At 41.9% G+C, this 19,329-nt stretch overlaps 2 protein-coding genes across 4 annotated transcripts; one reads left to right on the top strand and one right to left on the bottom strand.

Annotated features, from left to right (window-relative positions):
• Positions 1–300: 300 nt before the first annotated feature.
• On the top strand, positions 301–9,666 carry LOC136430943 (soluble guanylate cyclase gcy-31-like). Of its 2 annotated transcripts, XM_066422045.1 has the most exons (18): positions 303–890; positions 1,530–1,646; positions 1,938–2,117; positions 2,927–3,049; positions 3,295–3,496; positions 3,888–3,973; positions 4,112–4,298; positions 4,562–4,711; positions 4,922–5,041; positions 5,350–5,491; positions 5,700–5,829; positions 6,091–6,237; positions 6,548–6,694; positions 7,087–7,243; positions 7,464–7,573; positions 7,747–7,836; positions 8,513–8,695; positions 8,850–9,666. In XM_066422045.1, the coding sequence occupies exons 1-18, from the start codon at positions 822–824 to the stop codon at positions 9,066–9,068; spliced, it is 2,559 nt and encodes an 852-aa protein (XP_066278142.1). In that variant the 5' UTR covers positions 303–821; the 3' UTR covers positions 9,069–9,666. The 2 variants fall into 2 exon arrangements, with proteins under 2 accessions (XP_066278143.1, XP_066278142.1); XM_066422046.1 differs by lacking the exon at positions 4,562–4,711 and having other exon boundaries at positions 301–890.
• On the bottom strand, positions 9,189–19,313 carry LOC136430942 (SMC5-SMC6 complex localization factor protein 2-like). Of its 2 annotated transcripts, XM_066422042.1 has the most exons (18): positions 19,182–19,313; positions 18,691–18,734; positions 17,753–18,205; positions 15,986–17,300; positions 15,458–15,608; positions 15,066–15,195; positions 14,635–14,753; positions 14,155–14,347; positions 13,402–13,615; positions 12,871–13,020; positions 12,540–12,626; positions 12,278–12,356; positions 12,018–12,112; positions 11,350–11,479; positions 10,756–10,968; positions 10,469–10,552; positions 10,152–10,220; positions 9,189–10,029 (listed from the first exon to the last, which is right to left on the bottom strand). In XM_066422042.1, the coding sequence occupies exons 1-18, from the start codon at positions 19,214–19,216 to the stop codon at positions 9,742–9,744; spliced, it is 3,849 nt and encodes a 1,282-aa protein (XP_066278139.1). In that variant the 5' UTR covers positions 19,217–19,313; the 3' UTR covers positions 9,189–9,741. The 2 variants fall into 2 exon arrangements, with proteins under 2 accessions (XP_066278139.1, XP_066278140.1); XM_066422043.1 differs by lacking the exon at positions 18,691–18,734 and having other exon boundaries at positions 19,182–19,299.
• Positions 19,314–19,329: the final 16 nt, after the last annotated feature.

Raw genomic sequence — 19,329 nt, 5'->3', positions numbered from 1 at the left:
TGATGATGTTCTAGCCGGCCATCTGCCAATGGGATGGTGGTTGTTCTTGTTTTCAAGGTCCTGCTCTGACACTCGTTCGAATTCGTTAAACTCAAAGCGTACACATTAAAAGACAACTGAATTGACCTGCCAAAACAAGCTGTAGCGGCCGTTTTCTTTGCCGTATTCTTTCTACTATATGACAAAGGTAACTGATTGACATGTTTAATCAAGAAAAAGAAAAAGAAATAAACGTAAAAACACCTGTTTTGTATCACTTCGTACCTCTTAAAGAACAGATTTATGTCCTTCGCAAGGTGCTTCTTAAAGAGTAAGCATTATCTCAGTATATGTGTACAGTTCATCAAGATCGTCTTGGTAGATTTAGAGCCCATAGAGGGTTTTGACTTTTTATGATAAACCCAGTCAAGTCTGCCTGGTGCTGATTGAACTGTCAAAGCCAGGCTTCGCGCGGCATGGTCCCATTCATGGCGGGCTGTGGACCTGACAACAGCAGATGACTCGGCCTGCCACATGTCACAGACAGACAAGCGCGCGCGCAGTGGGGCAGGGAGACTGCACATCGCGAGGTGTAGTGTCCGGAGCGAGTCTTCAGGTCGTGTGCTGCAAGTGAGTTTCCTAAGCCACTTTCTTAGTAAGATTTACTGTTGTGTTTACTCGCGAGCTCTGCTGATGTATGTATTTGCAAAGATTTGTCATTTTTGAAGTTATGAAGATCTGTGACTTTTCACCCATTTGGTACGATCTGGGGGGTGCTGCCAACAAGCACAGTACAAGGCGCAGGTTAAGAGCCGGGAGTGCACGGAGACAACCCTGACGACATGTACGGTCTGTACCTGGACGCCATCCACGGGTATCTCAGGGGAACGTATGGAGACGACGTCTGGAAGGTAATTTTGGACTTGTGATAAAGAGAGAAAAAGGTTTTACTCGACTCGGCACCTTTGACTAATCTCCTGTATTTGAATTTGGGTATGCGATACCGTGTGTCGTTCTTTTGTTTTCTTCCGGTACATAGCCATAATCCATTAATACATTTAGGCTGTTTAGGCCTAGAAAAATTAATGCTGTGTTTCCGAGTACGGTCCTTAAAAGTTAGGGTCTGTTTGACGGGATTTTCTCTTTTTTTTGGCCTTTTTTTAGATTCTAGACGAAGTGATCCAACAGATACAGTTAAACACTTTGAATGCTAAAATTGAATTGCATCAGGACGGTGGTATTTACATCATCATATTTTGATTATATAGGTACTTGTACCAAGACAAGTACTTGGTTGGTCTGTTTATATGATATTTTCTGCAACAGAAATGAAGGGTACATGTTGGAAAACGTTTCTACGACGTTTCATCACTCAGACGTCAGATCTAAAATTTTATGTCTATTGCCGGCGGTTGACAAAAAAAAAAAGGCTATGGTCGATCGGGTAGCTGGAAACACAATTTTTTTTTTCTTAGGCCTTGGCACCTTTCCTTCATTTGCTATATGATAATTGAAGAAAGATATATCAGATGTATGGATGTCATCCGCAGCTTGTTCGGCACCGTGCTGGTATCAAGGTATGGACCTTTCACCCCAATCAGACCTACTCGGACCAGTACATCTTACGGATAGCACGAGCCGCCAGCGAACTCATCGGCAAACCACAGGTACCAACACATGTACCAATATTTCTAGGGGTAGTCGCTGTGTTCATCTCCCTATCCATCATCCCTATCCATCAATACGGCAGAATATAAGAGCTGCATAGAGACTCTATAAGATTATGTTGAAAACATGCATATTCCATTACGCAGTATGTGCTGCAACTTGATAGAAATATAATTGTTTCTTAGATCAGTCTGCCGGATATATTGTCAGATGTGTAGATGTGCATGAATCATCGTAAGGTACATTTCACATCCGGGATTGAAGTTAAATCGGTAAACTGTTCGCTTTAGGAAGCTTTGCTGTGTGAATTTGGAGCCAACATGCAGTCGGTGTATGTAGACAATGGGAACGATAAGACCCTGAGAACCTTGGCTCGTCACGTGAGAGGTTTCATCGACGAACTGGACAACCTTCACGAACAGGCTCGGTATACTTTCCCGAAGATCAAACCCCCAAGCTTCGTTTGTAAGGTACTGTCGCGTCTATATAAAAATGGCACACCCGGCCTTTCTTACCGTTAATGTTGTTTATACCCCCATGTCACTAGGACGGCACTCTCGCCGCGCGCTTTCTGCGACCTAAAATTCAACACAGCGCTCAACGAATTTCAAGAATCGTTTTACGCTATGTGTGCTGTTGTCTTTTCAATCATACTTTTACATTTTGCATGATATTCCAATTATGAATTCAAGGGTTATACAACTCCGATTTAGGTCGTAGTGAGAGCGCAGCGCGATCACCGTCAAGTGGAATGGGGGCCTATTATAAGCGGGATATCTTGAAAGAGTGTCCGTTTACATCCCCGGTCTCTCTAATTACCGAAAACCACCGCAAAACAAACGAAAAGAACAAGAAACGAATCACAAACAACAACAAAAGTAAGCCGAAAACAACCTAAAACAATTTTCAAAAGAACAAACGGGAAACCAAGAGTCCGTAGGACACAAACCTTCGTTAAGCAACGCCATGCACTTCCACTCAAAGGCCACCGTCGCCATGGCAATGTTTTAATCTATCATTCTTGTTGGTTGTTTCTGGTACAGTATTTAATGAATACTCATCGATTACCGAAAACAACCGAAAACACCCGTTTTCGCTGAAAATATTCTTGATTTCGGTTCTTTTCTGCTCGTTTAGGTCGTTTCGTTTTTTTTCGGGTTGCAGTACGACTGGCTAAGCTCTGGGAGAGAGTGAGTGTGAGTGAGTACGTGTATGTGATGTACAGAAAAGTATGAGTAATGAATGTAATGAAAAAGAATGAGTAATTACGTATTTTCAGGAGGAAAGCAGCGAGGGGCTTACCATCCGGTACTACAGCCGGCGGCGTGGACTCCTTCCCTTGGTGCAGGGCATTCTCCAGTCCATTATCAAGTCCTACTGCGAAGTCGAGGTCGAGTTTCAGGTAATACACGGTCTGCTGCAAACGTCGCGCGACCTTTTTACACTTCAAAGGGTGCATTTCGATTCATTTTTATTACTGACAAACTTTATTACGAACAAAGAAAATTGAAGGTAAGTAAGGAACGTGATGCTTCTCAGATGTATCGGGCTGTTCGTCAAAGACAGATCCATCTTGTTACTTGTAAATTAAATCTTGTGAGCCACGAAAAGGAACGTTTTGCCTTTTGTTCTGCCCATCACCTGCAGACGCTCACGTCCACTGAGAACAGCGCCACCTATTTCCGCATGCTGTTCGACAATCACAGCCATACCTCGCTCGTCCAGAAACACAGCAGTCTCGCAGCGCCGGAGTTCGCCCCCATTCCGGCACGCAGCTTTCTCAGTCTCTTCCCATTCTTCATTCTTTTCCGATCGGACATGGAGATATACATGGTTGGTGAAGGAATAGGTAGGTAACGTTAACATGATTATTTCAAGAGCTTTCGTAAAAGGGCACATTTGAGAGGCACAAGCAACCTATGGCACATAAAACACAACAAGCAGCAGCAACAACAAATAGCTTGGGCAAATAAAAAACAGCATAATATACATATATATATATATATATACAAAAACAAATTTCATGGAGATTTGGGGTCTTCGGACTCTTGTTTGTAAATGTGGCGCTCACGAATGGTTTGACTTGCTCTAGGTTTTGTATCAATTTTTGTAATCAATCAATCAATCGATCGATCGATCGATCAATCAATCAATCAAGTAAATAAATGGCTTAGATCTACTAATCTGCTACACTTGTTGAATTCATTATTCATTCCAGTATCAATTTTCTTCATCCACAGACCGCATGTTGCCTGACATCCTGTCCGAGATGGTTAATGACACATTCAGCATGGTCAGGCCTCAGATGGAGTTCACCTGGAAAAACGTAAGACCCTGCTGGACGATAGATATATTTCATCTTAGATAATGTGCTTCTTGGCGTTATATGACAATGGGCTACTACTTTCACATTCCTCTGATCCTAAATATTGTTGACTCTGATTGATATTTTTCTATTAAAAAGATAATTCGGCATCCATCGTGCATCTTTGAGCTAGTGTCTGATCATCCGGTCAGACAGGACGTAGCCGATCATTCCGATACGGAGACGGGCTCTCGCGACATCGCAAGGAAGAACTCCTATGAAATCAAAGATGGCGACAAGGGAAGGTTGCCTGGATCGACAAACGTTTCGGGAAGCAAAGTGCAAGGTAACATGTGTGTCGGGCACCTTGTAATTTCATTGAGGATACTAGACAGTCATTTTAATTTAGTCCTTAACTGAGTGATGTGTATGACCCACCCAGCTCTAACAAGATACACTCGAGTCAGATTGATAACCACCGGAGCTCAGTTGCTTACATTTCTCCAACAAATCATTATAAATGAAATATTTGTACATGTTAGAAAGAATGTGGAGTAGGGTATACTGCAGTGTAAGAAGTCAGATCGAAGGTAAACATCCCGCCCCCAGAGGACGGAGCTATGGAGACAACAATCCCTGAAGATCCCAGTGCAGTTGTAAAGGAGGCTATGAAGGAGCTGAACCTGGATGCAGAAGAAGTGCCTAACGACCCTCAGCTGATGGCCTACCAGCTTGTCAAGGACGACCCCAAAGATTTGAGTATGCCTGCTGTCCAAAATATTTCATAGTTTTCTTGTCTGAACTAATGCGATGCACTTTTCTGTCAGCATCAACTACACATTTTTCAACGGGGTTATAAATGGTTGACATGTCGGAGAACTTGTACATTATTTGGTAAGAAAGGGTTTTTAACCTACATATCCATTACACCTTAAGAGAAGTATAAAAACTAAGACATTTCCTCTACAGACAAAAAGGAAATGAAGCAAATCGCGGCATCTGACGTCAAGCCGACTCCAGTTGACGCGAAGGAGGGTGTGCTGGGGCTGCAGATGAGTCAGATTGCAGCTGCAGACCAGCAACCGTTGGGTCAGTGGCGCTTCTACACAAGGCGTATCTAATGTTTGAAATCTACATCAAATGTAAAGTTGATGTAGTAACTGTGTATCTGACTTTTTCACACCACAATCGTAATGATGGTCGTAAGACTTTCAAGGAAAGATCATAAGACATAATTACACCTTATCAATGTTGTGAGGGCAGTTCGTGGTATGGGCCTCATTGTAGTAATTCTAGCTAGGTTTACAAAGCAAATGTTGCTGACACCATAGCTTACGGTTCGACATCTTTGCGTTTGGTCCTCATGAAGACTTAAAACTTTGATTTTCTCACACCAGATGCGCAGGCGATCATGCAGGCCATAGAGGAAGGGGAAGCAGCGGAGGATCCGGTGACGACCTCTCACAGGTTCCTCAGCCTCCGCGGGCAGATGAAACACATCCCTGATTGGAACTCCGTCGTCTTCCTCTGTACACCTGTGTGAGTATTGTTCTGTGGTGGCATTTATATGAGTACATTTGCACAAGTGCTTCGTCTTAGCATCCTTATCAGCAGACAAATCATGTAGAGTCGTCAATGAAAAGTTTTACATTCATGAATGTAACAATTCTTAGCACTGACATCATCGTAATCATTATTTGCATAAAAATCTTAATTCTCACAATGTTGCCCTTTTGTGTGTCCTTAGAATGACAGACATGGAGGACATGAGGGGCAATGGGCTCTTCTTGAACGACTACAGCATGCATGACCTCAGTAGGGATATGGTCGTCAATGGAATGAACAAAACTGTGGAGGAAAAACTGGCGTTGACCAAGGTGAGTAGGATGCAAATCAGACACTTTAACATCAGTGGTGAAAATTGCCGTGGTATTTATAGTTTCCCAGATGACACATATTTCTAATGAAAGTTTCTTATGAGCAATGTGAAGAAAAACAAGCTTGATGGCGTTCGCTATATGCAAATCAAGCAAATTCATAATCTGTATATATAATGCAGACTAAAGAAGAGACAGTTAAGAACATCATAAACATCAATGACGTGTCCTTTGACAAAACGTCTTTATGTTGTATTGAAGGAGGTGAAGACGACCGACCAGCTTGGGGAAAATCTGATGAAGCTCGAGAAGGCCAAACAGAAAACGGACCAGCTTCTGTATGGGATGATCCCCAGGCAAGTGGCGGAACGTCTGAAACAGGGCGAGCCGGCACTGAACACCTGTGAGGTAAACCATTGTCTGTTGGGTCGTAATCAATGCCACATTATGTAGACAATGAAGTTTCACGATGATATATCGTGTTTTTGTTCACACCTACATGTACTAGTATATTCCTTTGAGTATTGGGATTATACACACAGGTACGATAGTATTATTCACCTTGAATATTCACCTTGAAGTTCAGCCAGTAGGTACCCTTTCGAGTAATGAGGCTGTGCCTAGTTTGGTGCTAGTAGTGGGTATTGATGATTTGATCACGAATCTAGCATTATGTCTTGGTAGATGAAAATACTTTAGATGTCTTGCTATTTTTCAGACATTCGAGAGCGTCACCGTTCTCTTCTGCGATGTGTTCGGGTTCTCCACTATCTGTACCCACCTGACACCCATGCAAGTCGTCAAGCTGTTAAACGACCTGTACACTGTGTTCGATATGCTTGTGGATAAGTATGATACCTACAAGGTATGTTGATGTGCTGACACCATGTAAGGTTTCCCATGTTAATGAGCAAGACCATGATAGGACCAATCTTAGATACTGATGATACATATGTAATATCGGCTTAAGTTTGAGATGAAGTGATTGTTATCTATGTCATTAAAAGACTATTCTGAGGCCTACATCATAAGATAACAACTTTGATTTACATAGGGTGCAGGATATAAAGCAAATCTGGCGTATATTTATCTGGCGTGTATGGACAGTCTGAATTGGACAGCTTTTAGTAGAAGATAATGTTGAAAAATTTGTCGCCCAAACGTGTCCAAATGACCTAGCTAACGTACCGTGATAAAACTCATCTAGTCAGACACTATGTTGAAATGCCGTCATCGATATGATTCTTTCCATTTCAGGTAGAAACAGTTGGGGATGACTACATGCTTGTTTCCGGAGCGCCAGTACGCATCAAAGACCACGCCGAGCGGATGTGTGAGATGTCTATGGACATGCTGGTAGCAGCCAAGAAAATCATCGATCCTGTTACTGATGAACAGATTGCCATTCGGATCGGTGGGTGAAAGTTTGATAAACTAGTTAACGAATCTTACTTTATCAAAAAGTCACAGTTGGATATGATCACAATATCTATCATGCCTCTGTGAGTGTAAGATATATCCAGAATTTTCTGAAATTTAAAAAAGGTCTTCCTGTTGTATTGTATATTGTCTCTATCAGTGCGATAAGTATATCAGAATCAATTCATTTTGCATTGTTTCCATACGCCTTCCAGGGATGCACACCGGTACTGTTGTGGCTGGAGTGGTGGGGATCAAGGTCCCACGCTACTGCCTGTTTGGAGATACTGTCAACGTGGCGTCCAGAATGGAAACTACAGGAAAGGTAACGCTAAACTTAAGTACTACTTTGTTCCTGTTGAGGAGCATATTAAAATCAGTAAAAAATGTTATTTAAAAGAAGGGAATTTGAGAGCAATGTTTCACTGGAAGGTTACTTCGCGGCGCCTGCAACAGGTCCAGTGAAGGTGTTCTAAGTTTTTCCCTGTTCTTCCGCAGGGTAACTACATCCACCTGAGTCAGACCACCCGGGAAGAGATCAGGCACCTTCCTTATGTCGTTGTCGAAAGGGGTGTGGTGACCATTAAGGTAACTTTCACTGAGACTCTGTCAGAGGTTTTCATGGCTTGACTATAACATATCCGAGATGTATACCTACCTACCTACCTACCTTGTCCCTTGACCTCCAGGTCGTTACACGGTAGCAAAGAAGATGTATACCACATAACGATAACTTGTTACAAAAGGTACTGTCACAGTAACTGTGTATCTGACTTTTTCACACCACAATCGTAATGATGGTCGTAAGACTTTCAAGGAAAGATCATAAGACATAATTACACCTTATCAATGTTGTGAGGGCAGTTCGTGGTATGGGCCTCATCATCATTATCCACTACTAGTTTCTGCAGATTCTGTAGTCTTTAAAACGCCCCGAAGTTGATCCTTTTGTCTTTCTTCATCCTTTTCCACTGCGTTTTGCAATTGCGAGTTTCCTTAGCTCTCGGGGTTTCTTTTCTGTTGTAGGAGGACGTCGTCCTTTGTGCTTCAGGTCCGCCTTCCGCATGCTAAGTAGATTTTCACAAGGTGTTTCTTTACATGTAAGTGCCTTGTATTTGCTGGAGCAAATAATACTGAATTCCCAGGCTTTTTGCGCAGGTGTCTTGTGGCATTCATCCAAGACTATATGTAGGGTGTTGCTAAATCCCAGAGTTACACAGGAAAAGACAGCCAGCTTGTAACGGGTTACTGTGAATCATTTCAGGGAAAAGGCAAGATGAAGACCTACTGGCTACTGGGTCGATCGAACAACGAGGGAACTCTGAATAGCGTCTCGCCAACGGACACAAACTACACCACCTCCCGGGCTTCTTCCTTACAAGACAATAAGACTTGTCCAGCTGCAGTGAAACCCAAAAACTCATCTCTGGAGGAAGCAGAGGATGAGGTACGTTCTATCCAACAGAGAACTGTCATTTAAATCCCATTCTAGATATCTCATTGTCTTTTATCCAAGAATTAGATGAATTCCCAACCTGGAAATACTATAAGAGGTATAAAAGATAACCCGGGGTTATCAAAAGGTGTTATTTCCACTGCAGGCGGAGGTGAAGGTGAAAGAGATTGGCGCTGCCAACATGGAGATTCAGAACTGGAAGGCAGAAGATGCTCAAAGCACCTTCCAGGAGATAGTGGACACGGGCAAGCTGTCGAACCCAACACCTCTAGAAGACCTCCGCTGGGGGGCATGCAGTTCAACCACCACCGACTATATTGGAGCAGACTATCAACCGTCCAGCAATATCTGTAACCTACTGTAACTCATCATACTCACCAATGGCAATCTCTCATGTCTGGTTATTGTGCAAATATCATGACTGTAATGAGGTTACTTCAGTTAGTTTTAACCTTTTACTGAAGAATTGTGCTGTATACAGTAATCCATTCTTCTTATTCAGTCTAGTTTATTGTTTTTAAGATTTTAATACAACTATGGACGACATTGCTGATCAAGTGATGAATGTTCAACGACAAAAACTTAGTAAGTACATACACACTGAAATCACTATATGGGTGCTTCCAACTTAGAACAACAGCAACCAAGTGTTCTTTGGAAATGTGTAACATAATAAATAGTACATGGTTTTCATGGTTCCGCAGACAGCTCTAAATACACAACATACCAGGATTACAGTGAGTAACTCAAGAAAGGCTGTTTTTTCCAAACTGACCTACAGTAAATATGAAAAATTCTGGTTTGAGTTCAACTGCTGATAATTGTGTAATATGTGCTTCATCAAACAAAGTGTAGTTTTCTATGTTCACATATCCATTCACTTAAGTGTGTGACGTATGTAAAACTATACAGTGATACAATCTATACATGGATGTACTAGTAATGTATCTTCTTGAAAAGTCTATTTGTACAATATGTTATTGGATTTCTCTTGACAAGGGCTCATTGTCTTATGCACTATAGACAGACAGACAACATTAGGTAACATGCTGTCCTTCTGGTTCTATAGTCTGTTCTATGGGTGAATGTTGGTCCTCATCTTCAGGGCTGGCCAGTCTTGTTGAAGCTGTGCCTGTCATATTGCTCTCCACACTCATGGCTGATAGTCGCCCACTGCGATGAGTGCCTGACTCGCTGTCCTCACAGTTGGTTTCTGAAAGTTGCCCTGACTTCCATATTGGAGATGAGCCGCTCTCCTCCAGTCTATGTCCTCGCTGTTCTGGAGTTTCACTTTTCTGCTCTTTTATATAGCTAAACAGGCTTTGCTGTGAGGGAAAATTAAAAGAACAAAATAAACGTTTCGTGGACATTTTCTAGATGATGCTTGCAGAGAAAGGATGCATCCTATCAATAAAACTTAGATGTAAAAAAATGTCACCTAGCATACCTGAGTCTTCTTCATGCCATCCTTCAAAAGGTTCAGCTTGCTAACTGTGCGCATCACCAAGTTCTTCACCTGGGGTGACCAAACAATAAAGAATTATATGTAGGCAAATATTGTCTTCAGCCACAGCATTTCAGTTGCTTTCCTTGAGGTCAATATAATAATACAGAAGATGTAGTCCTGACAAAACTCTGGATTAGTACAAGAAGCATACCAGATAGATATCATTAACAAACAAAAATTCAGAGGTGAAGTTGTTATTGGTAAGTAGTAACACACATTTGAATGGTGTTTTAAACAGAAGGGAGATGCTATCTGACCTTTGACCTATGGAACAGCTTGATGTTGTCCCTGATGTTCCCAGAGATGCTGTTCAGATGATGGATCACCTGCGCAAGGGCATCCTGGGGGAGGAAAGGCTGCATTTACATACATGTACCATTGGGATTATGCACAATGGTGATAATAATCACACAGTGGTTTTATGTTTAAACACTTTTAAAAATCTATACAAAATATCTAATTAAGTTGCAAATCCATGTACACAAGTTAACAGGGTTTATCTAAGTATCCCCACTCTGCCTGCACTGTACACACCACAACCTACCCTTTGACTGGTGGGCAGAGGCTCGTTTCCCACCCCCATGTCTATCAGGTGTACCAGTGTGCTGAGTAGGTAGTACGCCTCCCTGTCGTTCTCAAAGCTCCGGCCGCCGTCGTCGCTCTCCTGGCTGCTGTTCTGAGACTCTCGTTCCGACGACACCAGTTCCAGGATATTCTTCATCTGGCAGTCTGGCAGCAGCGGTGTTAACTCTGTCAACTGTACAGAAATAAACAACGTGTCACAACGTACATGTCAATATTCATTAACAGTATCATGGATCTCAGTACAGCTTGAACTGAAGTTGGATTTATCATTCAAAGTTGGAGATCACATCACTTCAACATAATTGCCCAGCTATTCAATAATGCTACCAGCTATTGTGAGTTTGAATCAACTTGTTTATCATCAAAACTGATACTATAGTGATAAAGCACATGTTCTTAATCCACTCAGCATGGTTCAAGGGTCAAGTTATGGCATTTCTTCAACATACACAATAACATCAATATGTTGACTCCACTGTAAGACCTAATGATAATCATTGTCTATATGCTTTCTGAAAACAAAAAGTAAAGTAATTGAAATTTTCCTACACACCTGGACATCAACATCCATGTTCTCTGCTCCAATCCCTTTGCTCTCAGCAACCTCTGTGGAACCATCCCTACCCCTGCCTTTCCAGAGGAGCTTCCTCATGATACATAGGCTTAGTCTTCTCTGTAAGTACCTTGGGAAAGAAAGACTCATAAGTAAAAGATCTAGGGACAAAAATTGTCTCTTGGTAGTCCTTTGTTGCCGAAGATGAGTGTTCTTATTACTGGGGCTGGTATCGGCTTGCAGACCTTGTCCTGACATACACAGATGTCTGCACTTTAAAACATTGTACTCAGCAAGTAAAAGTAAAAGTAAAAGTTACTGTTATTTTGGTCCGACAAGATCATACTTTGTATTGTGTCTGACCTAGTATATGGGGTCTCAACTAATCATATCAGTTGGACTGGATATGAATCCAATCCAAAATCATTTCCTGAATATACAAGAAATGAGAACATATTAGGATGATTTGACTAGTTGACATTGGATGCCCAATCAGATTAGAGAATACAATATAACTTGAGGCACTTCTTGCCATGACTCTGGCCAGGAATCATTATTTCCTAACCAAGACCCTGCCACGGGGTCATGTGGACTAGTTTCTTTCCCATGGCTGGTGAGACCCTAATTAGGATATTCATTTAACATGCATGACGCGTGCCCAAACTTACCTGCCCCGTTCTGTACATGGCATGTGCCGTGCCAGTGTCACCAGGTTGTGGTGGTGGGAGGACAGCTGGGGGAGGGAGCTGCACAGTTCTGCAACCTGTAGGAAAATGTGTAATGGTTAGCTGAGGATACATAGAAATGGACAACTGCTCATCTGCATGAGTGTATGACTGAAGAAAGGAAGGAAGGAAGGAATGATGCTTCAAAACTCAAAAGCAATCTTGCTGTCAGAAAAGAAAAGCCATAAGTCACATCGACGTACTATCCGTGGCCACCTCTCTTCTTCAAACCAGTCCAAGATCTCTGATATACAGCTCTGGAACTCAAACTGCACGGCTAACCTGGATGGGTAACAGCCAAACAGAGTAATGACTGTCATTAATATTACTACACTGGGATGTAAACATGTTACTATCCTACATGAAAAGGAGTTATACTTCTTTTTGCCTTATACAACATCCTGGACTTCACATTAATTGAGATGCGTGAATAATCTATGTACAATTCAGTCTATTCACACTCACCCTCTCAGCTGTACATCCAGAAGTGTCCGACACAGCAGACACACCAAGTGCACCAGGTCCTGCTCCGAATATATACGGAATGTGCCACTGCAAAGGAAGGGTATGTTTCATGATAGCAGATAACAGATGTTTACACATCTTCGTAAGATATTCATGCATCATAAAGATTTGTTTTTCCTATGTCTCTTTCTGATTACCACAAATAATGAGTTACAATGGATATAACAGGTCCCTCTCTTCCCCCTTCTTCTCGCTTCCTTTCTCTTTGATTATACCCGCCACAGATACATGTATGTGGAGTCTCAGAAATATATGAGAACACATAACTTACTCTCTGGGAGGGGCATTCAGTTTGCTCAGGGTCTGTAGAATATAGACCAGGTTTACAGCAGGCAGTCCTCTCTGTCCCTCCTGACTCCCCCTCGTATCAGATGGTACATTCCCATTCTGATTCTCCTTCTCCGAATCATGTAGAGGCAAGCTAGTGAGACAGGTCAAACAGTTATCAGTCCTTTCCCGATATTTTCTCTGGGTGAGAAAAGTACAGGAAAGCAGGGAAAATATTCTCTCCATAAGGTGGGATGGAGTTTCAGCCTCATGTATCTCACATGTACATCACTGGTACATCAGATAAGCAGACTATCTCAGATGGTATACAGCTAAATAAAAGGCAAAAGCACAACACATCAGAAGGAAAATCAACAATGGACCCAACATACAGATTCCAACATCAAAGTACATTGATTATGACTGCTTTATTGTTGGAAAAAACAACTTGGTGCAGCAGAACACCTGTAGTGTTAACTAGAAAACAACTTGGTGCAGCATAACACCTGTAGTGTTAACTGATAGTGTGTCTTACCTGACATCCTCCTCATTAAAGGACGGCCTAGCAGAAGTAAGAGGGTATAAATCATGGAGCTGTGCTCCATAGTTAAGCAGTGCTCTGGTGACATCAGCCAGAGATGGCAGCCAGACGGGGTTGTCATCTTCCTCCAGGCTCCAGTTAGACATGAAGACGGACGTGAGAGTCTTGTAGGCAGAGTTGACCACGTGTTGGTCCCTACTGATGGACACTTTAGGAGGAGAATCACTAACTGTAATTATTCAAACTTGAGCATAAGCACTACACTGGATCATGTAGAGATCTAGAATGCATCTGTACATGCAGAATAGCCATTTTAATCTTATTCCTATCAAACTTCTCTGAATGCAACATTGAAAACATAAAATAGCATGATATTGTAATGACATGGTATGACAAGCTTACATATAGATATTAAAGATGTACTAGTAGCTAACAGTAAATCACACATATGTTATTCATAGATAAGTATGGAATATGTATGTGCCACAATATGTTCAACTTACTGATTCTGAATTACTGAATTTGCAGAGGAAGTCATATGGAAATACTAGTCAATAGAAAAATTGTGAATGCATTATACAATAATTATTGTGAACAGTTAGTAACCTTGACAATTAATTCTTTTTCAAGAGAAAAGTAATCCAGTTCTATTAGCCAACACTTAAATGGCTATTTTAGCCAACATATGGCTATGCACATGCATTTACATGTAGCTTGACAATCAAGAAAACCTGGAAAGACACTTACTGAGAAAGAACAGCCACCTCTGGAGTGGTTCTGGGCAAACGTCATAAGCATACATGTCTTCTAACGTCCCACTGGTCAGCATGTCCTCTAGATAGTCTGGACTGGTCAGGAGAAGGTGGAGGGGGTCATCCTGGTCCAGGGGGGGCACCAGTCCACATGACACAGGGGTCAGCGAGCCAGGGAAGTCAAATAACTAGGGTCGAAAAAGACATAATTTTAGGCTCTGAAAACCAGGGTGCCCTGTTGGCTATAGAACTAACAGGGAGAAGGTTAAGGCCAAATGTTTTACCTCAAGCCTTCTTAGATAAAGGTTTACAACTTTGCTCTCAACACATGTGACTGCATACAAACATTAAGAAAAAAACAGAATCGTACACATTACATGTAAGTCTACTAGTACTTAGCATCAAGGCAATTAGGAGACCATTGACATGTACATGCACATGTTAACTACAACAAAGAATATAATACACAGCCTACCCTGCCCATGTCCTTGGAGTTGAACACAGTCTCCCCAGGATGCATGTCAGGGATCTCCATTTTCTTCAGGTTCCTGTCTCGCACAAACTTTTTGTGCTTTGGGTTCTCAAGCTTCCCTTCTGGAAAACCACATCCATTCAACAACGCTTGCATTCACTGCTCACTATTCATTTATTCCCTCTAATGACTGGTCAAAATAATCAACTTTTGTTCAAGTAAAAAATGATGTAACAATGTAAAATGTACCCATATATATTGCTGGGTACAATTTTGTTATGTATTTCTTCAAAGTTGTCTTAACCACATGCTGTGTCAAATTTAAATGCAAAGGTATTATCATCAAATACTATCTTTTGTGCATTCACTATCTTCGTAATCCCCAAACCTTCCCAAAGTCATGACTAGGTAATGTGAAGAACATCCTTCCTCACCCCTGTCAGAATCACTGCACTCGTGTTCCTCCCGTTCAAGGTCGGCCACCATGCGGCGGAACCCGCCCTGCCGCACATCTGCCATCAGCTCGTCCGTGACATCACGCAGACGGCGTGGCTCACGACCAACCTGTCATCGTTCGACAAAAGTTGTTACTTAAGGAGGAGGTACGGACTGTCTGTTTCATACCCAAGGCTTGATAGGACATTTACTCAGTTTCAGGGCCAGTTTCTAAGTCTCTTCCATCAAAAGTACACATTAGTAACTCATTCATCTTACCCTCATCAAACTATTTTGTAACTTGGACCATTTGTAATTACAATTGTCTGTGCATATATACTTGAAGGCAAATCTCAAACCAAATTGTCTTCTTAAACTCCTTGATACTTACAGTTTTATTCTGTTCAGCGAGAAGATCATCCAGAGAGAACTTGAAGTTGACATCCCTGGGTGCGGGGACCTGAGTGGCTGGGCTCATGGGGCTGCACTGCATCTCCTGACTCTCAGACAGCTTCTGGGGAGTACACGGCGGAGGTCTCAGGCTGAAAATAGGAAGTAATGTATATCAGTAAACCAGTCCTTATCCATCTGACCTATAATATTAACAGCTAGTAGGGCAACATGTAATAGGGTGAACTATTTCACACAAAAATCATAAAAAAAATATGGATCACTATCTAAACTGTCAATTGATGTGCAGACACTTGTACACAGATGTTCTTGTATAATATCAATAATCATCATCCTAAAGCACAGATATTTGACTGGATTTATTTCATATGTAAAGGCTTAAATACTGGTCTTGTAATGTACTTAGTAGTTGTTTGATAAATACCATACCTATAACATGAGCCAGTACTAGTACTAGTATATACATGTCGTATTACTAAAGTTTGCAAATATCCATATACAACCTTACCTTGCTGACTGGATATCTTTCAGGTTTGCAACAGGCATAAGGAGCAGGTCATCATCACTGTCATCACTCTCAAGTCCATATTCCTCATCGGAGTCAAAAGCTTTGCTTTCCTCTAGATCTACTTCTTCTGGTTCACTGTCTTCGAGGCGATCTTTAGTGAAATCAGAATGTTTGACGCCTGAGTCACCTACTTGTTTCTCCAAAGCTGTTAGTGCGGAGGGGAGATTTCTAATGTAATCAGCATGTTGCTTCTCATCATCAGCTCCTACATCCTCTCCCTTTCTCAAACTCTCACTCCCAGGGGAGGGTTTGGTCTCCGTGCCCCTTGGACTCTCTCCCCCCTTGTCTGAGGGGGCAGGAGAATTTGCAGCAGAAGTCTGAGGAGACAGACTTGGTGCCTTGATGATCTGTTTTAGTTTAGCAATGTTCATCTTGATGGAGGAGGCAGCCTTTTCTCCAGCGGGCTGACTAGTACTCCTTGCGGGTGTGGCAGAGGAGGACTGGGATTCTTCAGAAGTTTCCTCCTCTTGATCCTGCAGGTCTTTAACTGATAACTTCAACTCCTGGAACAGACTCATCACCCCTCTGGGCTTCTCTGCACCTGATACACTTTCCCCTGGCGGTTTAATGGCTTCCTCTGTGACCTTGCCATGTCTGCTTCCAGGTACAATTTCTTCTCCTTTGCTTTGGGGTGTTTTCGTGACTTGACTTTTACCAGCCCCGATCGGCAGACTTCTATCCAATGGAGAAATGTGTCCTTTCTCGAAGGGGTAGAAAGCCCTGATTTTAAGTGGAGTGATGTGAGTTATTTTGTCACCTTCCATGTCATCTACTGGCTCTGGGTGTTCTCGATTGATTTCAGACGTACTCCCTTCTGCAGCATCCTTAGGGACAATTGGAGCTACTTTTAAAGGTGACGCCTTCATCTTGTCTTGAATAACCTTTTTCAAAGCCTCAGATATTTTCAAGCTGCCTGCTGGGAACTTTTGCACTTTTAGAGGACTGTTTATTATTGGTCCACTAACTGAATCATTTGATTGGTCTACAACAATTTTGGGCACGTCTGGTTGGCTGATACTTCCTTCACCTGACTGACTTTGGCCAGTTTCTGTTTGAGGTTCCTCTGCACTTTCAGTGTTTACATTCTCTGTCAAGGAAGCTTCCTTGGCTTTCTTTGATAGCATTCCTGGTTTGATCTTAAATGTTGGAGAGGAAGCTAAGTTAACCTTGAACTCCTCCCATTTGGATTCACTTATCTTGAATGAGACATCCTGTTTCTGCTTCTTCTTTGATCCAGCTTCTGTTTTGTCACCACCTGGAAATCATGCACATCGGTATATTATAATTTATATATATATGTCAGGCTAGTCATTGCCATCTAGCAGAATTGCTGATTCTATGTAGAGATCCTAATCTAAACAGAGACTGCAATCAGGATCGTAGGAAGGTGTTAGGGTGGTCACTCATATATACATCCTAAATTGCAAATCAAGTCATTGATCCAAAGTGACATAAATCAAAGCTAAAAAGTTCTGACTGTCTATCATATCTTTGAATCAACAGACTCGGGTATTGATGTTTGAATCAACATGAGCTTTCAATTCTGTACATATAACACTCAATCTGCATGTAGACCCCCCACACATCAATATTATCAAAGTGTATACATTACAAGGTAACACATTTTGCTGAATACAATCTTCTTCAAATATTGTATCCTCTTGAAAGTGAGCCAGGGTGTACAAAGATAAAGGAAATGTCACATGCCTTCATATTCTAGCCTCCTCTTAGGCAAAGCCTTCTCCTTAGAACCCTGCATTCCCGTCTTAGCTGTCTCTCCAGCTGTGCCTGCCGAGGTAAGACCTTTCTTTGATGAATATTCTTTTGAGTGAGGCCTGGGGTCACATTCTTCTTTGCCATCCCCTTTTGTGTTGCTGCCTGTGGCTGCTTTTTGTCTCTGCTTCAGCTCTTGTCGCTTGAAGGCCTCTAGTATCGGAGACGTGTCTATCTGGGGTTCTTTACTTCTCGAAGGAGATGGCTTGGATGCTGCAGATGAGTGCCTTGAGGAAGAGGCTGAGGCAGATGTGTTGGCAGAGGAGCTAGTCTCCTTGCTGCTGGTGGCCCGCGATGACGACATGGCTCGTTGGCTACTTGGTACTCTCTGTGTAGCTGATCTTTTCTTACTCTCTGTTGTCACAGGGTTACTGGCTGCATTTCTGCCTAAAGATAGAAATGCATATAAAACTTTCAATTTGATTGGCATCTTATACCGACATTTCCCATCGTATTTGAGGTAAGGGTTGATAGAACTTCTAAGTACCTCCTTCTGATTCAAATTGTATCAAGTCATCCAAAGCAGTTTTTAAGTTCTATCAATAGTATCATATAACGTTATCACTACAATTTGGATTAAACAGTCAAACATTAGTTGATTGGTCAGCATGAATGTCAAGTGTATTATTCCAGCATGCAATGATACTCATTCCTGGTTCATGCATATTCATTTGTATATTGTGCAATTTACATCTGACTTTTTTGTCACATACGCAACAAATACATGTATATTACCCATTGTGCAATCTACACGAATCATACACAATAAAGGTGAGACACAATAATACATTGGAGTATGCATAAACATAACTATGAGTTATATTCAATGGAAAAGGCATGCTGTGGTCCCACTTGGGCTGCATATAGTGTACCTGTTCTTGTGCTCCTCTGAAAGAACTTTGTGATTATCTGGTCACTGGAACATATAGAAAGGACAGCATTGTATTTTCCATTTATGAGTACATGGCCAAATCATAATGACCCACAGATGAAAAATCATCTTAGATCAGAACAAGGAACTTGATAAATACTAGTAAGAGAGTATAACACGTGTAACGTTACATAATCTACAGGAACTGCAGGAAGAGAGACATTTCGGAGGCCACAAGTTAACATTCGAGTTGTACTGGAGTAAACAGACGCGGAAAACAAGTGAAACAATAAAGACAGCAAAATGGGAATAACATTATACACAATACCAACAATGTCTACGTGTCAAGTGGCTGCCGATGCAAAATGTATGCAAAGGCCAAGGGGGAGGGGTGAGCTACACGGTACACCACAACACACCAACTGTTGTTCTTATCGTGGTCTTGTCCTACACAGACGTCACATTACATGGATCAATTAAGTTCTTCAATACCCCTTGTTCTCCTCCAGTCGCTTCCTCTTGGGCATATTGTGGTATTCTCTCTCGAGCCGATATAAATTGTTGAAAGGCGCTGCCGCTATTTTGCCGCTTTGCTTTGTTTCGCGGGTTTTCTAACCTATGACCCATACAAAGAAGACAC

The sequence above is a fragment of the Branchiostoma lanceolatum genome, chromosome 3, assembly GCF_035083965.1.
Source record: "Branchiostoma lanceolatum isolate klBraLanc5 chromosome 3, klBraLanc5.hap2, whole genome shotgun sequence".
Classification (NCBI taxonomy): domain Eukaryota; kingdom Metazoa; phylum Chordata; class Leptocardii; order Amphioxiformes; family Branchiostomatidae; genus Branchiostoma; species Branchiostoma lanceolatum.
This window is presented reverse-complemented; position numbering and strand designations above follow the sequence as displayed.